Source organism: Scyliorhinus torazame, chromosome 3 (genome assembly GCF_047496885.1).
Source record: "Scyliorhinus torazame isolate Kashiwa2021f chromosome 3, sScyTor2.1, whole genome shotgun sequence".
In the NCBI taxonomy this organism is placed as follows: Eukaryota; Metazoa; Chordata; class Chondrichthyes; order Carcharhiniformes; family Scyliorhinidae; genus Scyliorhinus; species Scyliorhinus torazame.
This window is the reverse complement of record NC_092709.1, coordinates 95,513,400-95,535,949: the sequence shown is the minus strand read 5'-3', so window position 1 is coordinate 95,535,949 and position 22,550 is coordinate 95,513,400. Positions and strand designations below refer to the sequence as shown.

Genomic DNA, 22,550 nt, shown 5'->3' with positions numbered 1-22,550 from the left:
TAGCTATCCCATTTTTCAGCCCTTGGCCAGTAGCTCTGTAGGTTACAGCATTTAAAATATATATCAAGTATATTCTAAATGCAATGAGGATTTCTGCCTTAATCAGGCAGTGAGTTCCAGCCCACCACCACTCTGGGTGAAAAAAAAATATTTTCAATTCTACTCGAATCCTTCTATCAATTACAATAAAATCTATGCCTCCTGGGTATCGACTTCTCTGCAAAAGGGAAATCGTTTCCCTTTTGCAAGGGAACGCCTGGTCGAAAGGGAAATAGTTTTTTCTTTCCACTCTATTGGAGTTCCTCAATTTTCTATACCTCAATTAAATCTCCATTCAGCTTCATTTGTTCCAGACAATTCCAATGTATCCAATCTTTCCTCATAACTAAAATTTTCCAGTCCTGGCAACATACGCATAATCTCCTCTGTATCCCCTCTAGTCCAATCACAGCCCTCCTATAATGTGGTGACCAGCAATATACACAGTACACTAGCTGCGGTCCAACAAAGATTTTATTCAGTTCTGGCATAAACACCTTACTGTTATACTCTAGGCATATCCTGGTCAATATTTATCCCTGCATCACCAAAACAGAATATTTGGTCATTATCACATTGCTGTTTGTAGGAGCTTGCTATGCGCAATTGACTAATGCACTTCTTACATTACAACAGTGATTGATTACACTTCAAAAATTACTTCACTGTTTGTAAAACACTTTGGACGTCATGAGGTTGTGAAAGGCGTGAATAAATTGCAAGTTATTTTTTCTCTAGAGTGCTAGTTTTGGCCACAGACTGATATTTATTGAGATAAATGTCCCTATTGTCCCATATTCAATCATTCTGGGTTTTTCCCTTCAACCTCTTCTAATTAGTTCCTGCTTGAAGGAGGCACAATCCCCTGTCTGTCTCCTGTTTGGTCTCTTGGTTTTGGAGATAAATTGGTAGTCTGCAATGATTAATATTTCGCCCAGCTATCTACTCAGCGTGGCTGTCAATACAATGCACAATTTCCTTAATTCATAAGTGGATCAAAGAATCTAATCTCATACGGATCACTAATTTTTCATCTACTCAGTCTAACAACTCGTGTGGGAATTAGTCCAATAACGAAGGCCACTGGTTCCCAGGGGTGGTTGCAGGAGATCAAACACGCTTCGTGAAGGGCAGGCAGCTCGCAAGTAATATAAGGCAGCTGTTGAATGTGTTGATGAATCCGTCGGGGGCTCTGGTATCGGAGATGGTGGTGTACGTGGACGTGGAGAAGGCATTTGATCGAGTGGAGTGGCGGTACTTGTTTGAGGTTTTGGGAAGGTTTGGGTTTGGGCCGAGATTTGTGGCATGGGTGCGGTTGCTGTATGTGGCACCAAGGGCGAGGGTGAGGACAAATGATATGAGCTCATGAAGCTTTGACTTCAGGGGTAGGGGGCAGGGGTGCCCGTTGTCGCCGTTGCTGTTTGCGCTGGCCATAGAGCCGTTGACGATGGCTCTCAGGGGGTCGGCGGGGGATTATGAGGGAACAGATGGAACATCGGGAACGTCGCTCTATGCCGATGACCTCTTGCTGTATATTTCGGATCCGTTTGGAGAGTATAAGAAGGATTATGGGCCTGTTGGGGAGGTTTGGAGGGTTCTCAGGATACAAACTAAATGTAGGGAAAAGCGAGGTATTCTTGGTGAATGAGCTGGCACAGCGGGCTAATTTAGGGGAGATGCCATTTACGGTAGCGAGGGCTAGGTTTAGGTATTTGGGGATTCAGGTAGCAAGGGAATGGACTCCATAAGTGGAACTTAATGAAGCTGGTGGAGGAGGCCAGGGAGGATCTTAAGAGGTGGGATACACTGCACTTAATGTTGGCGGGGAGGGTCCAAATGAATATTCTGCCGAGGTTCTTGTTTATCTTTCAAGCTCTCCCGATCTTGATACTAAAGGCCTTTTTTCGGAAAGTGGACACAATCATTTCTGACTTTGTATGGACGGGGAAGGTGCCGAGGGTGGGGCAGACCCTGCTACAGAGGCAGAGACAGCGGGGGGTTGGCGTTGCCGAACTTGCTTCATTATTATTGGGTGGCGAATGTGGACAAGGTGTGGCGGTGGTGGGAAGGAGAAGGGGTAGAGTGGGTTAGGATGGAGGAATCATCATATAAGGGGTCTAGTTTGAGGGCTATGGTGACGGCAGCATTGCCAATGGCTCCGAGTAGGTATTCAGGGAGCCACAGTGAAGATATGGAATCAGTTGAGGAGGCATGTTAGGGTGGAAGGAATGACTATGCTAACGCGCTGTGAGAGAATCATGGGCTTGAGCCAGTGTGTGGTTGGGGGGGGGGGGGGGGGGGGGGGGGAAATGGACAGTGTATATAGTAGGTGGAGGGAAGTGGGGCTGGTCAAGATGAGGGATCTGTATTTGGAGGAAGTGTTCGCCAGTCTGGAGGAGCTAAGGGAGAGCTGCCGATAAGGAGGGAGTTCAGGTATCTGCAGGTTACAGGTATCTGCAGGTTAGGGACTTTGCGCAAAAGGTCTGGAGGAGGTTGTCTAGCTTGCCGGGATACACCCTGCTGGAGCGACTGCTGCTTCCTGGTGAGGAAGGGGAGGGAAAAATTGGGGATATATCCAAGTGGCTGGGGGAACAGGGAGGCGAGCGGGTGGTGAAGATCAAGGAGAAATGAGAAGCAGAGTTCGGAGGGGAGATCAATTGGAGAGTATGGAGTGAGGCACTCAGGGTAAACGGGATCTCTTGTGCATGGCTGAGTCTGATACAGTTTAAGGTGGTGCACAGGCACATATGATTCGAACGAAAATAAGTGGGTTCTTTCAGTGAGTAGTAGATGAGTGTGAGAGGTTTGGGCAGGGGCCAGCGAATCACGTGCACATGTTTTGGAGTTGCGAAAAATTGGGATGATTCTGGGTGGGAGTGTTCGCAGTCTTAGCCAGGGTAGTGGAGGAGGAGGTGGACCCGGAACCTTTAGTGGCGATATTGGGGTTTCAGAGAAGCCGGAGCTCATGGAGAGGAGGAAGGCCGATGTCGTGGCCTTCGCCTCTCTGATTGCACGGCGGTGAATTTTGCTGGAGTGGCGGTCGGCATCGCCACCGGGGGTAGCGGCTTGGTTGGGTGACCTGTACGACTTCCTGCGGTTAGAGAAGATAAAGTATGAGTTAAAAGGCTCTTCAGGGGGGTTTGGGGAAAGGTGGAGGATGTTTGTGACCGTATTTGAGAGGCTGTTCATCAAGGGGGGGGGGGTGGTGGGTAGGGTGAAAAAGGGGAAAAATCTGTACAGACTGTATAGCTGATTGCTGGAAAGTATGTTCCCAGGGGCGTTTATACGCGGTCACCTGTTTTGATACATGTTTGTAATAAAATACATTTTAAAAAAGACGAAGGCCACTAGTTTTCAGTCTGGGTTCAATATGTTAACTTTGCAGTTCTATTTTTCCTCCTTTTGTGCTCAAAATTGATCAGAATTCCCAAGTGTCACTAGACAAGGAAGGCTTTCAAGAAAGCTGCTAACTCTTACGGGCGCAGTAGTCTGAATTTTGCGCCCGTTGGGCGCGCACACTCAGCGGGTCTGGAAGCAGACCCAAATTGCGCTTCGGCCGCAAAACGCAATTTGATGCTGGCTGGCCAATTAATGGGCAGCCAACGTAAAACACTTGCTGAGAAAGGCTCAGCGCTCAAAATATTTTCCTAGTCACCATGGCTACAGGTGCTGGCCCCTTTTAAAGTTAACTGTTGTCAGGGTTTTTTCCTTGTAGATTAGCCTACTTTACAGAAGCCTTGCTATAAACATTATCTGCAAATACTAGGTAAAAAGGGTGGGGGCTGGGGGCAGGAGGAGGACAGGCACAAAGTAAAGAGAAGGTGCGGGCTAGCGCTTCTAATTGGCTCCCTCGAGGCAGTCAGCTGTGGGGCTGCAGACCTTTACAAATTAAATGTGGTGAGAAAACGTAGCAATCTGGGCAGCATGTTCAAACACCTGACGGCAGAACTCAGTCAACCTCAAACTCCAGACACCTTTTAAATTTTATTTCATCCCATTGGAGGGGGTTCAGAGGTTTACTGGGTTGATACCCGAATTATCTTAGGAGGATAGGTTGGAAAGGCTGGGCTTATTCCACTGGAGTTTAGAAGAGTGAGGGGTATCATGATTGCAGCATACAAGATTTTGAACGGTGTTGACAAGATGGATTTTGAAAGGATGTTTCCTCTTGTGGGCGAGTCCAGAACTAGGCTGCACTGTTTTAAAATTAGGGGATATCCTTATAGGGCAGAGATGAGAATTATGTTCTCTCAGAGGGTTGCACGACTTTGGAACTCGGAAGGCACTGGAAGCGGGGTCATCAAATTATTTTAATGTGGAAGTAGATACATTCTTGTTAGGCAAGGGAATCAAAGGTTATTGGGGTAGATGAGGAATGTAGAACTCAACACAGATAGATCATCCATGATCTTACTGAATGGGGAGCAGGCTTAAAGGGCCAAATGAACTACGTCTGCTCCATTTTGGTATGTTTATATCCCACCCTGGATCAAGGTTGTAGCTAAAACATCAAGGCTACCTGGCCAATTGGTCCACGTGTCAACTGTAAAAGTAGACGAGCCACATGAAATCGCTTTTAATTGACTCCTTAAATGGGCCTTACAGGCCGCTTACTTTGTCGATAGCACGTTTCCCACTCCCCCAAATGCCCATCCACAGAAATATTGTGGGAATACGCAATGGTGTCAGGACGCGTATCCAAGTCTTTGCGTGCGATAAGCGCCTCTGGGTCAGGCATGCATACACGAGCAATGTAAAATTCTGGCCAATACAACTGCGGAGGTCTCAGCTAATGTTCTTCAACGATTGTCTTAAGGTTCCCGGTGTAGTTGCACCAAGTCTGTGACACCGGCAGTCTGGCATTTCTTAAGATTTCTGGGCAATTACGTGGGAGAGGTGGTGGATTATTGTGCAAGATCTCACTTTGACAAACTCAAGATTCTTTAGGGAGATTGTGAACTCAAGACATCCCAGACATAACCTGATGTTTAGGTAATGGTTCCTTTCATTGCAGTTTTTTTTAGTTAAAATTTGAGAAGAAATATTGAAACTCTCCCATTTGCCCGGATTACCCAAAGGGTGAACATCAAGGTGACACGACAAAGAAACCCATTTAAAAACATTTGTATGGGATATCTGAAGGTCTTCCCCAGAGGAACCAAAAGGAAGACTTTTGCTGTTATTTAGGCTGTGCAACAAGACACTTGTAGAATCGGAGGCATAAAAGCAAATTTCCGTTCCTGGCAGCTAGAACATGAGGCATGTATGAAAATGAGGATATATTTTAATTTTTCTTTCCAGCAGTTTTTCAAAAACAGAAGGATTCTGGTTGTTCCCTCTTAGTTCTTATCCGTGCCCATTTTATGAGCTATCGAGGGGTTTGAAATGTAAACACATCTTACACATCTGGGTTGCTCTAAAATTGTTCCACATGGCCAACAACTCACCATGTTTACATCTATTCATTCTCCGTACAGATATTACCCTATCCTGTTGGGTAAATCTTCAAACATCAGTCGCTTTGCTTTGGTCACAGGTTATCTATGGTCACTGTTGGGATGTTATTTTCTCCTTTATGTTCCAACTTCTTTACCACTTCCTGGTGGTGAAGATTCTGTACTGATCATGGAACAGAAAGTAGAATTAAAACTTCCCACACACCAAGCCCCAACTTTACTTTCAATTCTCTTGTTGTGTTTGTTCCTTTTTCTTGACTGCACATAGAAAGTGGTGCTAGTATTTGAATCAGTGCCTTGGTGTTTCCTGTTCTATTTCTAATAGTGAAGGTTTCTGCATCGATGGAGGATGACAGAAGCTCTTTGTCAGATAAATAAAATATGATGCATAGTACATAGAACATACAGTGCAGAAGGCCATTCGGCCCATCGAGTCTGCACCGACCCACTTAAGCCCTCACTTCCACCCTATCCCCGTAACCCAATAACCCATCCTAACCTTTTTGGTCACTAAGGACAATTTATCATGGCCAATCCACCTAACCTGCCGTCTTTGGACTGTGGGAGGAAACCGGAGCACCCAGGAGGGACCCACGCAGACACGGGGAGAACGTGCAGACTCCGCACAGACAGTGACCCAGCACTGAATCAAACCTGGGGACCCTGGCGCTGCAAAGCCACAGTGCAATCCACTTGTGCTACTGTGCTGCCCATAAAAAAAAAACACAATTTTTTTTTGTTTGCAAATCCATACAAGTTCTGTCTCTTAAGCGCAAGATTCTCGCTCTGCCCTCCCCCGCGCGTGTTTCTTGCCGGCGGGTTCATCTGGTCCACCACTGTCAATGGTATTTCCCACCGAATCCAAACCATGCAACTGGGAAACCGCGACCAGGGTCCTCCATTGGTGAGACCGGAAAATCTAGCCGGCATGGACATCTGGGGCGGCACGATGGCAATGTTTGCTGCCTCTCAGCTCCAGGGACCCAGGTTCGATTCCGACCTCGGGTGACGGTCTGTGTGGAGTTTGCACTTTCTCCCGGTCTGCATGGATTTCCTCAGGGTGCTCTGGTTTCCTCCAACAGTCCAAAATTGTGCAAGTTAGGTAGATTGGCTATGTTAAATTTCCCCTAGGTGGGGTGCTCTTTGAGGGTCGGTGCAGATTCGATGGGCCTTTTGGATGCGCCCCTGCACTCGAGGGTTTCCCTTTGTGAGGGGGCCATCCAAAACGGCCACGGTCACCATACTCACCATGAGTCCGGGCCCCTGCACTCGAGGGCTTCTCTTTCTTTGGGGACCTCCAAAGTGGTTGTTTGCAGTGCCATCTTTTACCCATTCAGCTTCCTTTATCTATCCCTTCACTCCTTCCGCTGTTGCTACCCAGTGGTAAGATTGCAGGTTTGGGAGGGCCAGGACCCCCACGCTTCTCATTCTTTGCAGGGCTTTTTGGGGGTTCTCACTCCCCCCACCCCTCAATCCATCCACACACAAACACCCTGAAAAAGGCCTTGGAGATGTCGGTCGGCATGGATCTAAACAGGAAGAGGAACCTGGGCAGTACGTTAATCTTGATCGTCTGTACCTTCCCTGCCAGGGACAGTGGGAGTGTGTGCCACCTCCTTTTTACCTTCCTTCACCAGGCTGGCCAGGTTCCATTTGTGGATCCATGTCCAGTTGTGGGCGATTTTGATCTCGTTTCGGGCTTGTTTAAATGGCAGTCCCTCCAGCTCTGCCCCTCTCCCTTGCGGGTTCACAAGGAAGATTTCACCTTTGCTCAGGTTGAGATTGTAGCCCGAGAAGGCTCCAAATTCTCTCAAGAGCGCCCTGATTCCGTCCATGCTGCTTTGTTGGTCTGCGATGTAGAGGACCAGGTCATCTGCATAGAGTGAGACTCTGTCTTCCCTGTGCGCTGTCTTCCCTCCGGATCCCCTTCCAGTTATTCACTGCTCTGAGTGCAAACGCTAGTGGCTTGATCCCTGCCTTATACCTCTGTGCAGCTGGATGTACTTGAGAGCTGGTGGTGTTTGTCTGCACACTCGTCATGGGAGCTCTGTACAGAGTTTCACCTCGGCAGTGAACCCTGCTCCAAGCCGAATCGCTTTGAGGTACATCCATACGACCCTGTCGAAAGCCTTTTCTGCGTCCAGGAGATCACCTCCGGTGCTCTCTCCCCCGATTAGCCCATTATCACGTTTAGCAGGCGCCTGATGTTCGATTTTAGCTGTCTACCCTTAACAAAGCGTTCTTCTGCCACCACCTCTGGTACGCATTTCTCCAGTCACCTGGCTAGGATTTCGGCCATTATTTTCACGTCTACATGGAGCAGCGAGGTGGGTCTGTACGGTCCTGGCCTTTCTTGGGTATCAGCGAGATTGAGGCTTATGGTAGTGTAGGCAGACGGGTGCCCCTTGCCATTGAGTCCGTGAACATCTCCCTGCAGATGCGGCGCTAGTGCCACAGCAATTGCAATTAAAAAAAAATTTTTTTTTAAACATAAGTCTGCCGGGAATCCATCTGGTCCTGGCATCGTTCCTGCCTGCATGGAGTTGATGCTCTCCATGACTTCTCCCAGTTTACTGGTGCTTCCAGCCCCCGTTTTCTATCCTTCCCCCATGATTGGCACATCCAGTCCATGAAGGAATTGCTTCATCCTAGAGTCCCATTTGGGGGGGCTTGGTGATGCACAGCCCCCAGTAGAAGGTCTCGGATGCGTTGTTGACCTTTTCTAGCTCCACTACTAGTTTGCCCTAGTTGTCTGTAATCTGTGCTATTTCCCTCATGGCTGCCCACTTTCCCAGCAGTGAGCCAGCAGGCGGCTGGCTTTGTCTCAGCGTTCATACAGGGTCCTCTGTGCCTGGCGGAGTTGGTACACTGCTTTCTTTGTGGAGACCAGGTCCAAGTTATTTGTAGATTTTTCCTCTCTGTCAGGAGCTCTACAGTCAGGGCCTTGGATTATCGCCGGTCTACCTCCAGTATGGAGTCGACTAGCTGTTGCCTAGCCATCCTCTCTTCCTTGTCTCAACGTGCTTTTATAGGCAATAATCTCACCCATGATCACAGCCGTCAGCGCCTCCCAGAGTGTTACTTTGCCATGTTAGAGGTCTTCCCTGTACTGGGGTTCGACCAGTCTGTCCATGGGTCCTGTACGCAGTTAAAGTCCTGCACCCTGATAAGTCAGTGCGAGACTATGTCGGGGATTTCCGCCATGGTTTTCTTCATAAACTCTCTTGTTGTCCCAGTTGGGCACGTACACATTGACCGGGACCCAGTGGTGGTCCATCCAGGACAGCGCTGGCCATTATGTACCTTCCCCCTGGGTCTGTAACCATTCTTGTTGCAATAAACACCGTCCTCTTATTTATCAGTATGGCTACCCATCTAGCTCTCGTCCCGTAGCAGGAATGGTAGGTCTGTCCCACTCAGCCCTTTCTTACCCGCAGTCGGTCCTTCTCTCTCAGGTGTGTCTTTCGGAGGAAGACTATGTCGGCGTTCAAACTTTTCAGGGAGGCAAAGACACTGGATCTTTCAATGGGCCATCCCAGGTGACTATTCTGATGAAGGGTTTTTGTACCCCCCCTCCTGTGAGATCAACCATACCTACCTTTTGGATGCGCCCCTGCACTCGAGGGTTTCCCTTTGTTAGGGGGCCATCCAAAACGGCCACGGTCACCATACTCACCATGAGTCCGGGCCCCTGCACTCGAGGGCTTCGCTTTCTTTGGGGACCTCCAAAGTGGTTGTTTGCAGTGCCATCTTGTTCCCTGTTGCCATGTGTGGCCTATTGTAGCCAGCCTGGAGCCCTTCTCCCCCCCCACCTTTGTTTTCCCTATGATTCAGTGCTCCCCCCCCCCCCCCCCCCCCGCGTTCCTTTGTTTTCCCTATGATTCAGTGCCCCCCCCCCCGCCCCCTCTTCCTCCCCCTCCTTGTTCCTTTGTTTCCCCAACGATTCAGTGCTGCCCATCCGCTTTCTTCCCCTCCTTGTGTCGTTTCCTTCGCCAGGTGCTCTCACCCCCCACAGGAGATGCGCCACAGCCTCCCCCTCTCTCTCGTACCTCCTGGCGCTAGCTAGTGTGATGGCATAATTTACATTAGCAGGATGCAAATCAGTTTCATGACAGCCTCTAGCAGGTTTCCCAATCCGTCATGGCGTTAATTGGTCCTGTAGTGATGTGGCAGTTTTTTTCAGGAATGTTGAGCAAATGTAGGTTCACTCCGCTCCTGCCTAGTGTGTGGCTGGCACTCGTGAAATTCAGCACACACAAAATACGCGCGCGCAAAATACAGTCCGTCTTCTCCTTAGGCAGTCCCTCAGATGCCTTTCTTCCACACCCGCATTGTGGTTGGTGAGGAGATTAAAAAGGTCCAATGCTGGAATGGGCAGATAGTGTTTGATGAGACAGGTGGATGGGATGTTCGGATTCTGGTGCACTCCTTCCGCTGTTGTGCTTGGCTGCCAGCTGGGCTTGTTGGAGACATTCAAAATGGTTGATGCCTTCGCAGATGCTTTTTCCCCCCCATTTTGGGTAGTCTCGAGCAAGGGATTCCCACAATTCAGTGCATTTTTTCAGGGAGGCTTTGAGGCTGTCTCAGGTGTTTTCTCTCACACACACTCAGTCTCCCTCACACACATTCACAACCCCACAAGTCTCTTCACCGCCCCACCTGTGAGTTTCGTATACAACACACCTAACCCAGCCCGAATCTGGGTTCGTTTCTCCTTCGCGCCCTGGCAGCAGCCTCTTTCCTCCTAAGCTCCAGCAACCACTCCTGTTGTCTCACCAGCAATTTGAACATTTGTTCCGCTGGCCACATAGAATGGCTTCACTCCACGGAGTTAGTTGATCTCAGCTGAGGTAACTGTATTTAAAATGATGAGTGCTGAAGTCGACAGGACACCCGGGGGTTGGGGGGGGGACGACTCCATACAGACTTACCAGGCCTGACCACCATCAAGCGAGTCCTGTTGCAAAACGTGATTGAGTGGATATTAAATGGAGATAAAACGACTTCCTCCCTCGGTTAGACCCACGTGTGAATGGGCTCTCAAGACCTTATTCAATGAATGACCTGTTCGGTGTAGTTCTGTACCCATCAAGTGCCACTTTAAATTAACATCCTGCATGACGGTAATTAATTAATCAAAAATTGTGTAGATTGTTCAACTTTTGAATTGAAATAATTATAATAAAATATTTAACCCGCTTCCTGACAAATATATATGGATCACAGTGGTGATAAATATCTTCCAGAAGCGAGATGTCCGAAACCTGGACATGCTTATAAGCTGCCGTTGCAGGAGTTTCAATTCTTTTTAAATGAGTAATGTAACTTACCGACTCGTTCGGTGCAGCTTTGACCCGGGGGCTCGGCGGACAACTGATCAGCTTCTCGCCCCGACCCTTTCCCGCGCTCCAAGCGACCTTTCACCCGCGCCCCGCCAACCCCACCAGCAGCAAGTTCACAAATCCGGCACTCGCCCAAAGTCCAGGCTTCGACATTCTGCATCTGAATGTTGTCAGAGTCAGAAATAATATATGACTGGTGCTAACAATTGTAATGCAAAGAGCCCCTCTGTAGCGTGTAATATTGCAAACCAATAGCCAGCCATCAAGACCCTCTGTATTTATCCAGCAGTTATAGTGAGGGTACCTTCCATTTGAAGGTTATAAAACTGGTAGTTATTTGGCTGGCCATTATATAGGCTGCCTAATTTTCATCTCCATTGTCCTTGATCTAATAATCCCAGTTTTATACCCGTGTAGAAGTTGAAGGTTTCCTCTGATGTATTCTGTGACAGAATTATAATCTAAACGTTGCAGTCTCCTAGTGTTAGGTCAGGTTTGGTGACCATAGACGGGATTCTCCATTGGCAAACGCCAAAATTGCAAAACCCAGTTGGGCGAAGAATTGGTTACGACGCAAAAATTGCGGAGGATGCCTATTTGACACCAAATCGCAATTCACCGTCATCTCGACAGTGGCGTCAATGGGTCCAGAATGCACGTACAGTAAAAGGCATTTGCATATCATTAACGGGCCTGATCCGGTATTCTCCAGGGCCACCGTGATTCTCCGCCTCCGATGTGCCGAGTTCCAACAGCGCAGTTCACTTGTACTTTTAAAAATCGTGAAACTGGCATGTGGCTGCTGAGGAAGAGAGGGGGGTTACAAGAACTGTCCAACATCGCCATAGTTTGCTGACAGTTGTAGTGGGGGGGGGGGGGGGTGAAGCAGTGGGGTGGCCAAGAGGTGGGCTGTGGGGTCAGGGTGGACAGATATGGAACACCATTGCCGCAGCTGGAAAGGCAGCCATGCAGCTGCACATGCCGCTGACAGACCACTGTGAACCTAGGGCCATGGGTCGTATAGGTGTCTCCCCCCCCCCCCCCCCCCCCAGGTGCCCCAACCGACCCATAAACTATGGGCATGCTCCAACACCACCAGTGCCATCTTGCTGGCTGGGCTGAGTGTGTGTGGGGATTGTAATGTGTATATGCGACTGCAGCTTGTCAGCCTCCCGCGTGTCAATAACAGACCCGGCAAATCTCACACCCTTTTTCATTGGAATTGATTGCGTTCCAGGTGGCGCCAGTGCTAGCCCCTCCACAGTTGCTGAATCGATCCAGGTTTGACGCCAGTTTTGCTATCATCAAAGTCATCGGCGTCACACTTAGTCTCAGAAACGGAGAGTCCCCGTCCCATATCTTTGTTTCCTTCCCAGTTGCGGTGCCAAATTTAAATACAAAAACGTCCTACAAATGTAATTTAGCTGGCAAATTTTAACGAGTGAAAAAATTAAATGGAAATCAATGAAAAAGAGAGTGCAATTTAATTAGCATCTGGAAAAAAGACTATTACTTTGGGAGTGACCCTTCATTAGGCATTTTAGTGAAAAGTCACAAAACTGTTACACTCATTGAGACATTAATTGACCAGTCACTTTCCACCATTTTTGTTTTTTGTTTCAGATTTTCATCACTTTATTTTTTTGTGTTGGCTAAATGGAAATAGCTTTCATATTTTTTGAAGCTACATAATACCCATCCCGGTACTGTTTTATCAACTTGCCCTGTTTTGACCCCTCAGGCGAAAAATACATGATGAAAATTGTAAAGATTTTGTTATCAAGAATTGGAGCCAGTTGCTGTGCAGTACATGCTTAGCTCCAGATGTACACTTTTGTGTCCCACTGCTATCTGTTTTTATAACAATTGAACGTTATTATCTTGAGGCTTTATATAACTTATCATGTGGTATTTTATTTTTGCAGCTTGTTTGCTGTGGTGTGCTACATAACTGGGTCAACAAGTATTCTTTCATTTCCATCTATTATCTTTTCTCTTTTCATTTTGTTTCCAAGTTCATCAGTAACATCCTGAATCTATGTTTCATTGCAGTTTGGCTGGAAGCAAAATGATTTTGACCTGTTGGCTGCTGGAAGGTAAAACGTTTTCTGTGTCTTTTCTGTCTAAGGACTACATGTTTTTGTGCCCTTTTAAAAGTTATAATTTCTCATCGACATCATTACTGCCTTCCTGTTGTTTAGAAGTTACTCACTTAGGAAATTATTCTTTTAAAAAACTGTGTTTACATTTTGTTCAACTTTTAGTTGAAAATAACTTCCATATTAAAATCTTTTAACATGATTACATAACATAGTTGGTAAGAACACTGTTGACCTCTCAGATGTGGGTTCAAATTTAATGCATATCAGAAGATAAAAATGTCTCTTGCCAACCTTTGATTGTTCAATGACTGTTCAACCAGCTATCACAGGCCCCAGCGCAAGTCTATGTGGAACTGTACTGCCCCAAAATTCAGTGTTCACATACTTCTTTAGTGATTCCATAAGGTTAAGTAGTCTGGAAAATGATAAAGCACACATTGGTGGAGCAGGGCAGGATTTTCTTTGCATAATAGGGCCTATTTAGATAAAATTGTCATCTTGCAACCAATCACGTGTTGTTTAGTTATATCATTTTATGTCCATAGTTACATATCACTGGATAACTGATCATAAAACTTCGAAACTTTAAATGACCAATGGGGTTAGGAAATCGGCATCAGAATTAGTTAATAAAACTTTACATCTGTATGCTGTTGTTGAAGTGACAAGTGTGGAAGTAACAACAGATATAATTATATAGCACTTTTAATGTAATGAAATGTCCCAAGGGACTTCCGGTGACGGGCATGTGCTGAGTAGTCGCCCATCAGGTGGCTCTCCTCCAGAACACAGCAGAAAAGGCACATTTGGCCGAATTTAGCCTGGAAAATCAGACTCATTCATCCGCTCATCCAGAGAGACCGAGAAGAAGAAAAGTATGTCAGAAAGCAGTAGCTCAAGGGGCCGCAGAGAAGCCAGAAACTGCGGAAAAGGGCAGGGGCAGCGAGCGGATCCGCGGACCCACGAGGAGAGGGGTTCCCGGCCACCCCAGAAAGCGGGTGACCGGCGACCAGGACAGAGCGCTCCTCTCACACACACACACACACCCAAGGCGGAAATCCAGATGGCGCAGGCACTTACTTCTATGCAGACAGCAGTCAACGGGATTGGAAGGGGGAGAACAATCCAGGAACTTGAAAAGGCATCAATGGATCAGAGCGACCGGATCATCGCCCTGGAGGCTGAGATAAAGAGGTTAGTGGAGACCCAAGGGAGCCTGAAGGGGAAGGTCGTGGACCAAGAGAACGACTCAGGTGACAAATCATTCGAATAGTGGGCCTGCCAGAGGGAATTGAACGCAGAGACCCAACTGACTACGTGGCCAGGAAGTGCATTCCAGACTGTCACCACCCTCTGGGTAAAAAAAGTTTTCCCTCACATCCCTCTAAACATTCTGCCTCTCACCTTGAACTTGTGTCCCCTCGTGACTGACCCTTCAACTAAGGGGTGCAGTTGCTCCCTGTCCACCCTGTCCATGCCCCTCACAAGCCCCTTGATCAGGTCGCCCATTCATTCTTTTCTGCTCCAACGGAAATAATCTAAGCCTATCCAACCTCTCTTCATAACTGAAATGTTCCATCCCAGGCAACATCCTGGTACATCTCCTCTGTAATCCCTCCAGTGCAATCACATCTTTCCTATAATGTCGCAACCAGAACTGTACACAGTACTCCAGCTGTGTCCTGTGAACCAAAGTTCTATACAACTCCAACATGGCCTCCCTGCTTTTGTAATCTATGCCCCGATTGATAAAGGCAAATTGTCCCATATGCCTTTTTCACCACTCTATTAACCTGCCTTTCCACCTTCTGAGATCTATAAACAAACACACCAAGGTCCCTTTGTTCCTCAGAACATCCCAGAGTCATGCCATTCATTGAATACTTTGTTGTCAAATTATTCCTTCCACAGTGCATCACCTCACACATTTTGGGATTAAATTCCATCTGCCACTTTTCTGCCTATTTGACCATCCCTTTTATATCTTCCTGTGACGCAAAACACTCGATCTCACTGTTAACCACCTGGCCAATCTTTGTGGCAGCCACAAACCTACTGATCCTACCCCCCACATAGTCATCTATGTTGTTTATATAAATGATGAATGGTAGGGGACCCAGCACGGATCCCTGTGGTACGCCACTGGACACTAGCTTCCAGTCACTAAACAGCCTTCTGTCATCACCCTCTGTCACCTACAACTATGCCAATTTTCAATTCACCTTATCAAATTACCCTGTATCCCATGTATATTTGCCTTGCTGAAATCTATATAAACTACATCAACAGCACTACCCTCATATACACACCTAGTCACCTGAAAAAATTCAATCAAATTTGTTAGGCATGACCTCCCTCTGACAATGCCATGCTGACAATCCCTGATCAAACCTTGCCTTTCAAAGTGGAGATAGATTCTCTCCTTCAGAATTTTCTCCATTCAGTTGGATGATCAGCCATGATCGTAATGAATGACAGAGCTGGCTCGAAGTGCAAAATGGTCTCCTGCTCCTGTTTTCTGTGTTTCTACCACTGACATGAGACTCACTGGTCTGTAGTTCCCTGTCTTATCTCTACAATAGTGTCTTAAATAGTGAAACCACACTAGCTGTTCTCCAGTTCTCTGGCACCTCCTGTGTGGCCAGAGAGGAATTAAAAATTTGGGTCAAAGCACCTGCAATCACCTCCTCGTCTCCCTCAGCAGCCTGGGACACAATTCATCCGGACCTGGAGATTTGCCCATTTTTAAGCCTGCCAACACCTACAATATCTTGACATTCTGTTATAACCCACAAGAATCTTACAGAGAGGGCGTCAAGGTGGCGCAGTGGTTAGCACTGCTGCCTATGACGCTGAGGACTCAGGTTCGATCCCGGCCCCGGGTCACTGTGTGTGTGGAGTTTGCACATTCTCCCCATGTCTGCGTGGGTTTCATCCCCACAATCCAAGATGTGCAGGTTAGGTGGATTGGCCACACTAAATTGCCCCTTAATTGGAAAATATAATTGGGTACTCTAAATTTTTTTTTTTTTAAAGAATCTTAGAGGGTGGGAACAATTAACTTCCCTGTGAATTTTGCAGAATACCAGCTCTTCCAAAGTGGGCAGGGGTTCCTCTAAACAATGTATAGTTGTATGGTATATAAAGCTGGCCAGTTGTGCGCCAGAAAGGTAGACCCAGTTGGGATCTACCGTGTGATGCTTTTAATAGTTATCGTAAATAAACTAAGTTTCTGGGCGTATAACACTTCCTCCCTCCCTATGTCAATTTGCTGAAGAAACTCGCAGTCTCTGAGTTCCATACCATATCCTCATTCTCTTGGGTGAAGACATGTGAAGTATTCATTCAACACCCTGCTTCCATCCTCTGGCTTTCCCTCAGAATCTTGTATGTATCATCTCATAATTTTAAACTTTCGAGAGTATTGGCCAAGTTTACTCAGCTTCTCATCTTAGGACACCCTCACATCCCAGGAACCCATCTGGTGAATCTTCGTTGTACTGCGTCCAATGCAACTATATCCTTTCTTAAATAGACCAAAACTGCGCACAGTACTCCAGATGTAGTCTCACCAAAGCCCTGTACAATTGTAATACAGCATCCTTATCATTGTACTCCACTCCCCTAGCAATAAAAGGCAACAGACCATTTGCTTTCTACTTGCTTGCTGTACCTGCATGTTGATCTTGTGTTCCTTGTATGAGTAAACCCAAGTCTCTGAATATCAGCATTCACAAATGTCATGATTTTTTAAATATAGTCTGCTATCCTGCTACAAAAATAATAAATAACCTTACACTTCCTTATATTCCATCTATCAATATACTGCCCACTCACTTAACATGTCTATATCTCTTTGTGATCTCCTCACAGTTTACATTCTCCTTAATTTTGTATCATCAGCTTAGATTGTAAACCGCTGAAGCGCTAGCACTGATTCTTGTGGCACTTAATTAGTCACAGCCTGCCAACTTGGAAATGCCTTGTTTATCCCTACTCTTTACTTCCTGCCTGTTCACCAATCCTTTATCCGTGCTAATTTGTTATTCCCAATCCCATGACCAGTTAATTTGTGTATTAACCTTTTGTGTGATACCTTACTCTCTCTTTCACTCTCTCTCCCCCCTCCCTCCCTCTCCATAAGATCTCTCTCTCCATAAGATGTAGGAGCAGAAGCAGGCCATTCAATGAGATCATGGCTGATCTGATATGCTAATTCTCAACTCCACTTTTCCGCTGTAACCCCATAACTCTTGATTCCGTTACTGATTAAAAATCTGACTAACTCAGCCTTGAACATACTTAACGACACAGCTCTCTATGGCAAAGGATCAGGCATAATGGCACCTGGGAGATCTTTCAGGCCATTGGAGGCCCGCAGGTGGTTGGGCTGTGGGCAGGGTGGTACCCTGGCACTCATGCTGCCACCTTGGCACTGCCAGCCTGGCACCATGGCACTGTCATCTGATGGCACCGCCAGGGTGTCAGTAACCGGGTGCCAGGTTGCCCGTGCCTGCTGGGATCGGGCCCGGGAGTGTCCTGCCCTTAAGAAGTGACATGAGGGTTGGGGATAGGGGTGGAGGGGGAGGGTTGGGGATAGGGGTGGAGGGGGGGACTTGAGGACCCGCCCCAAGAGGCAAGTTGAGGCAGTGGGCAGTCTGGAGGCCACGGTGTGGTGCCCAAGGGTGGTTGTTAGATCGGGGTGGCATTTAGAAATGGAACTGAGGTAAGTACGTGCCAAGGCCCAAAGAAAATCAAGAGTCCTGTTTGAACGCAGGGTCATTCTCAGCACCTGTTACCCCGCTGTACGCACCCAAAATGGGATTGTTTTTTTGGGCATTAAATCCCACCCATGTCTTAATAAGGTCATCTCTTATTCTTCTGAACTTCAATGATTACAGGACCAATCAACTCAACTTCTCATAAGAAATTCCCTCCATACCCACGATCAACCTCGTGAACTTTCTCTAGACTGCCTCCAATGCCAATATATCATTCCTTAGATTTAAAAAAAAATTTGAGTACCCAATTTATCTTTTCCAATTAAGGGTCAATTTAGCGTGGCCAATCCATCTACCCTGCACATCTTTGAGTTGTGGAGGCGAAACACAGGCAAACATGGGGAGAATGTGCAAACACCATACGGACAGTGACCCAGAGCCGGGATCGAACTTGGGACCTCGGCGCCGTGAGGCAGCAATGCTAACCAGTGCGCCACGGTGCTGTCCTAACGTTCCTTAGATAAGGGGACCAAGACTGTTCACAATATTCCAGGTGTGGTATAGCTAGTGCCTTGAATAGTTTTAGCAGGACACTCCTATTTTTATACTCTATTCCCTTTGAAATAAAGGCTAACATACCATTTGCCTTCCCAATTACCTACTGAACTTGCATGATAGCTTTTTGTGATTTTTGCACAAGGACCCTGAAATCTCTCTGTTCTGCAGTTTTCTGCAGTCTTTCTCCATTTAATTAATATCCAACTCCTTTATTCTTCCTACCAAAGTGCATGACTTCACAATTTCTCATATCATATTCCATCTGCCAAGTTTTAACCCATTCACCTAACCTGTCTATTATATCCCTCTATATCCTTGTGTCACCCTCACCACATGCCTTCCCACCTATTTTTGTGTCATCCGCAAACTTGGCAATAGTGCATTCACTTCCCTTGTCCAAGTAATTAGTATATTTTGCAAACAATTGTGGCCCCAGAATAGATCCCAGTGGCACTCCTTTGGTTGCAGGTTGCCATCCTGAAAATGCCCCTCTTATCCCACCTCTCTGTCTTCGATCAGTTAGCCAGCCCGCTATCCCTGCTAATCCCCAACACCATGGGCTTTTATCTTATTAAGTGGCCTTTTGTGTGGTACCTTATCGAATGCTTTTTGGAAATCCAAGTATATTACATCTACTGGTTCCCCTTCACCTATCCTGCTTGTTATCACCTCAAAGAATTCTTTTTTTTTTTAAATTTAGAGTGTCCAATTCATCATTTCCAATTAAGGGGCAATTTAGTGTGGCCAATCCACCTACCCTGCACATCCTTTGGTTGTGGGGGCGAAACCCACGCAAACACGGGGAGAATGTGTAAACTTCGCATGGACAGTAACCCAGAGCCGGGGTCGAACCTGGGACCTCGGCGCCGTGAGGCAGCAGTGCTATCCACTGCGCCACCGTGCTGCCCCACCTCAAAGAATTCTAATAAATTTGTCAGGCATAACTTCTCCTTCATGAACCTATGCTGACTCTGTTTGATTTTATTATGCATTTCTAAATGCTCTGCTATTACATCCTTTATAATGGACTCTTACATTTTCCCAATGACAAAAGTTAACTGGCCTATAGTTACTTGCTTTTTGTTTCCCTCCTTTTTTGAATAAAGGTGTTACATTGGCAGTTTTCCAAACCTCTGGGACTTTTCCAGAATTTAAGGATTCATGGAAAATTACTACCAGTGCATTCACTACCTCTGTAGCTACTTCCTTTAATATCCTGGGATGCAACCCATCAGGTCAAGGGACGTATCGGCCTTTAGTCCCATTAGTTTCCCTAGTACTTTTTCTCTGGTGATTGTTATTGTATTTATTCCCCCCCCCCCACTTCTGCCCCGTGATTATTTATTTTTGGAATGGTAATAGTGTCTACCACCATGAAGACTAATGCAAAGTATTTGTTTAACTCCTTTGCCCTCTGGTTCCCTTTTATTATTTCCCCAGTCTCAATCTCTAAGAAGCCTATGTTCGTTTTGACCTCTCTTCCTTTTTTATATTTAAAGAAGCTCTTGCTGTCCATTTTTATATTACTTGCTATTTTACCCTCATAGTTTTCTTCCCCCTCTTTATTTTTTTTGGTAATCTTTTGTTGATTTTTAAAACTTTCCCAATCCTCTGGCTTGCCACTAATCTTTACCACATTTTATGTTTTTTATTTCAGTTTAGTACTAACCTTCACTTCCTTGGTAAACCATTGTTGATTTACCCCCTTCCTAGAACCCTTCTTCCTCCTGGGACATATCTTTGTTGTGGGCATGAACTATTTTCAGAAATGTCTGCCATTGCTGATGAACTGTCGTTCTTGCTAAACTGTTCTTCCAATTCTCTCCAGCCAACTCTACCCTTATTCCTTTATAATTACCCTTATTTAACAGAGTTGTTTCTGACCCAAGTTTCTCACTCTCAGATTGAATGTTAAATTCTACCATGTTATGGTCACTGTTTCCTAGGGGACCTTTACTCTGAAATTGTTTATTAAACCTGTCTCATTACACAATACCAAATCCAAAATAGCCTGATCCCTGGATGGATCCACAAACATATTGTTCCAGGAAACTGCCCCGAATACACACTCTGCGTCTTCCTCATGGCTACTCTGCCAATTTGATTTTCCCAATTTAGACGAAGATTAAAGTCACCCTTTTTATTGCCTTTTTTACATTGCTTCATTATCTCCTGATTTATTCTCCATCCTACAATATCGCTTCTGTTTGGGGGCCTATAGACCACTCTCATCAGTGTCTTCTGCCCCATGTTATTTCTTATCTCCATCCATATGTATTCTACATCTTCCTATCTAGGATCATTTCTTGCTATTGTATTCATTCCATCACGTACTAACAAAGCGATCCCACCACCCTATCTTTCCTGCCTGCCTTTACGAAAAAACACATACCCCTGAATATTTAGTTTCCAGTTTTGATCTCCCTCAAACAAAATCTCTGTAATGGCTATAAGATCATAACCATTAACCTCAGTTTGTGCCGTTAATACATTTGTTTTGTGCCGAATGCATTTAAGTAAAGAATCATGGGCTGGATTCTCCTTAGCCCCGCGCTGAAATTGCAGCTGGCGCGGGGGCGGAGAATCAACTTTCACGCCGTAATCTGGCCCGGCACCGGTTCGGAGATTCTCCGGGACCCGAAAATTGACGTGACTGCTGAGTACGACGCGCGGCTGGGGGCCCATTGCCAGAGGCCCGCCCAGCGATCCTCCACTCCCGACCGGCCGAGTACCCGACGACGTGGAACTAACCACCTATTGCCGGTCGGGTGCTGGCGTGGCGGCTGCGGACTCAGTCCGTGGCTGGCCTGGTCGGGGGCGGGGGGATCAGACACCAGGGGGCGGCGTTATAGGCAGCCAGGGGTTAGATCCACACGGTTAGATGCTCGGGCGCGGCCGATCGGGGGGGGGGTCTCCTTTCTGTGTCTGGCTCCGCGGTCCGAGTCCTCCATGGAACTTGGCGTGGCCGCTGGAGGCCGCCGCCGTGTCCATGTGCGGACTCCGAACCAGACGTGCGGGGGCTCGTATCCCCCTGAATTAGGTCAACTTCTTTATCGGAATTTCTGGAGTAAAACTCCAACGTTTTTACGCTGGAGAGAATCCAGCCCCATTAATTTTGCCTTGTTACCATTTTCTCCCTCTGTAACCCTATTTGTTGCTTTTAAAAAAATCTTTGTACACTCTGTCCCTTCCTTCCGCTGTCTGGGTGCCATTACCTAAATAGCTGCCTTGTAATGCTGTCATATCCTTTTGCATTGTAAGCCTCCATATCCCCTTACAGAACTGGCCCCACATTTTTTAAATTGAAAGCTCTCTCTACTTCCTTAGTTATGTGGCTTGCAAGAACACTGGTCCCAGCATGGTTCAGATGTAGGCCATCGCAATTGCACAGCCCCCCCTTTCCCCAGTCGTGATACCAGTGCTTCACAAACCAAAACCCCCTTCTCCCACACCAGTGTTTGAGCCACGTATTAAGCGCTCTAATTTTCAGTACCCTATGCCATTTGCACGTGGCTCAGGTAATACCTGTGGTTCTGTGGTTTAATTTGGTGCCTAGCTCGTCAAACTCTATGCAGCACCTCTTTTCCTCGTTCCACCTATAAAGTTGGTACCTACATTGACCACTACACAGAATCCTCCCCCTCCCACTGCAAGTTCTGCACTAGCCCAGAGAAGATGTCTCAAATCCTGGCACCAGGCAGGCAACAGAGCCGTCAGGACTTTCGATCATGGCTGCAGAGAACAATGCCTACAATCCTGATTATACTATTGCCATTCACGACTACATTTCGCTTTTCTCCCCCGACTTGAATGGCCCCCTGTACCATGGTGCTGTGGTCAGTTTGCTCGTCCTCCCTGCAGTTCCCGCTCTCGTCCACATAGGGAGCAAGAATGTAGTACCTGTTGGACAAGGGCAAGGCAGACGCTCCTGCAGTGATACCTCTTGGATACCTCTACCTGCCTCACTTGTAGTAACACTCTCCTGTCCCTGACCATTGAACAAATTAAAGGAAGTTAATCTAAGGGGTGTGACTGCCTCCTGAAACAGAGTCCAAGTAAGCCCCTGATGTATCGCAATGTCTGAAGCCCAGACTTCAGCTCATTAACTCTGATTCGGCGCTCCTCGAGCAGCCAATATTTGCTACAAATATGGTCGCTATGAACCATAATAGGGTCTACTATCTCCCAAAGGCTGCAGCTATAACATTTCGCCGAGCCTTTCATTCCTATATTATTGATTTAGATTTTTAATTTGTTTTAATTTTGGTGGTGCTACATTTGCTAACTTCCAATCTGCTGGGACCATTCTAGAATCTGTGGAATTTGGAAAAT

The 22,550-nt window shown here is 46.7% G+C and overlaps 1 protein-coding gene and 1 long non-coding RNA gene across 3 annotated transcripts in view; one reads left to right on the top strand and one right to left on the bottom strand.

Annotated features, from left to right (window-relative positions):
• The window catches only part of LOC140408589 (uncharacterized), a 35,516-nt gene extending 24,621 nt beyond the window's left edge, over positions 1 to 10,895 (bottom strand). The window contains exon 1 of the long non-coding RNA XR_011940146.1: positions 10,826 to 10,895. This is a non-coding gene — a long non-coding RNA (uncharacterized lncRNA). The remainder of the gene's footprint in view (positions 1 to 10,825) is intronic.
• Positions 1 to 22,550, top strand: part of lratb.1 (lecithin retinol acyltransferase b, tandem duplicate 1) — a 270,816-nt gene that overhangs the window by 80,143 nt on the left and 168,123 nt on the right. For both annotated transcript variants that reach the window (XR_011940145.1, XM_072496002.1), the window contains exon 7: positions 12,890 to 12,933. Coding sequence is in view for 1 of the 2 variants with exons in the window: in XM_072496002.1 (XP_072352103.1) it covers positions 12,890 to 12,933 (44 nt within the window). In the remaining variant the exon portion in view is untranslated. The remainder of the gene's footprint in view (positions 1 to 12,889; positions 12,934 to 22,550) is intronic.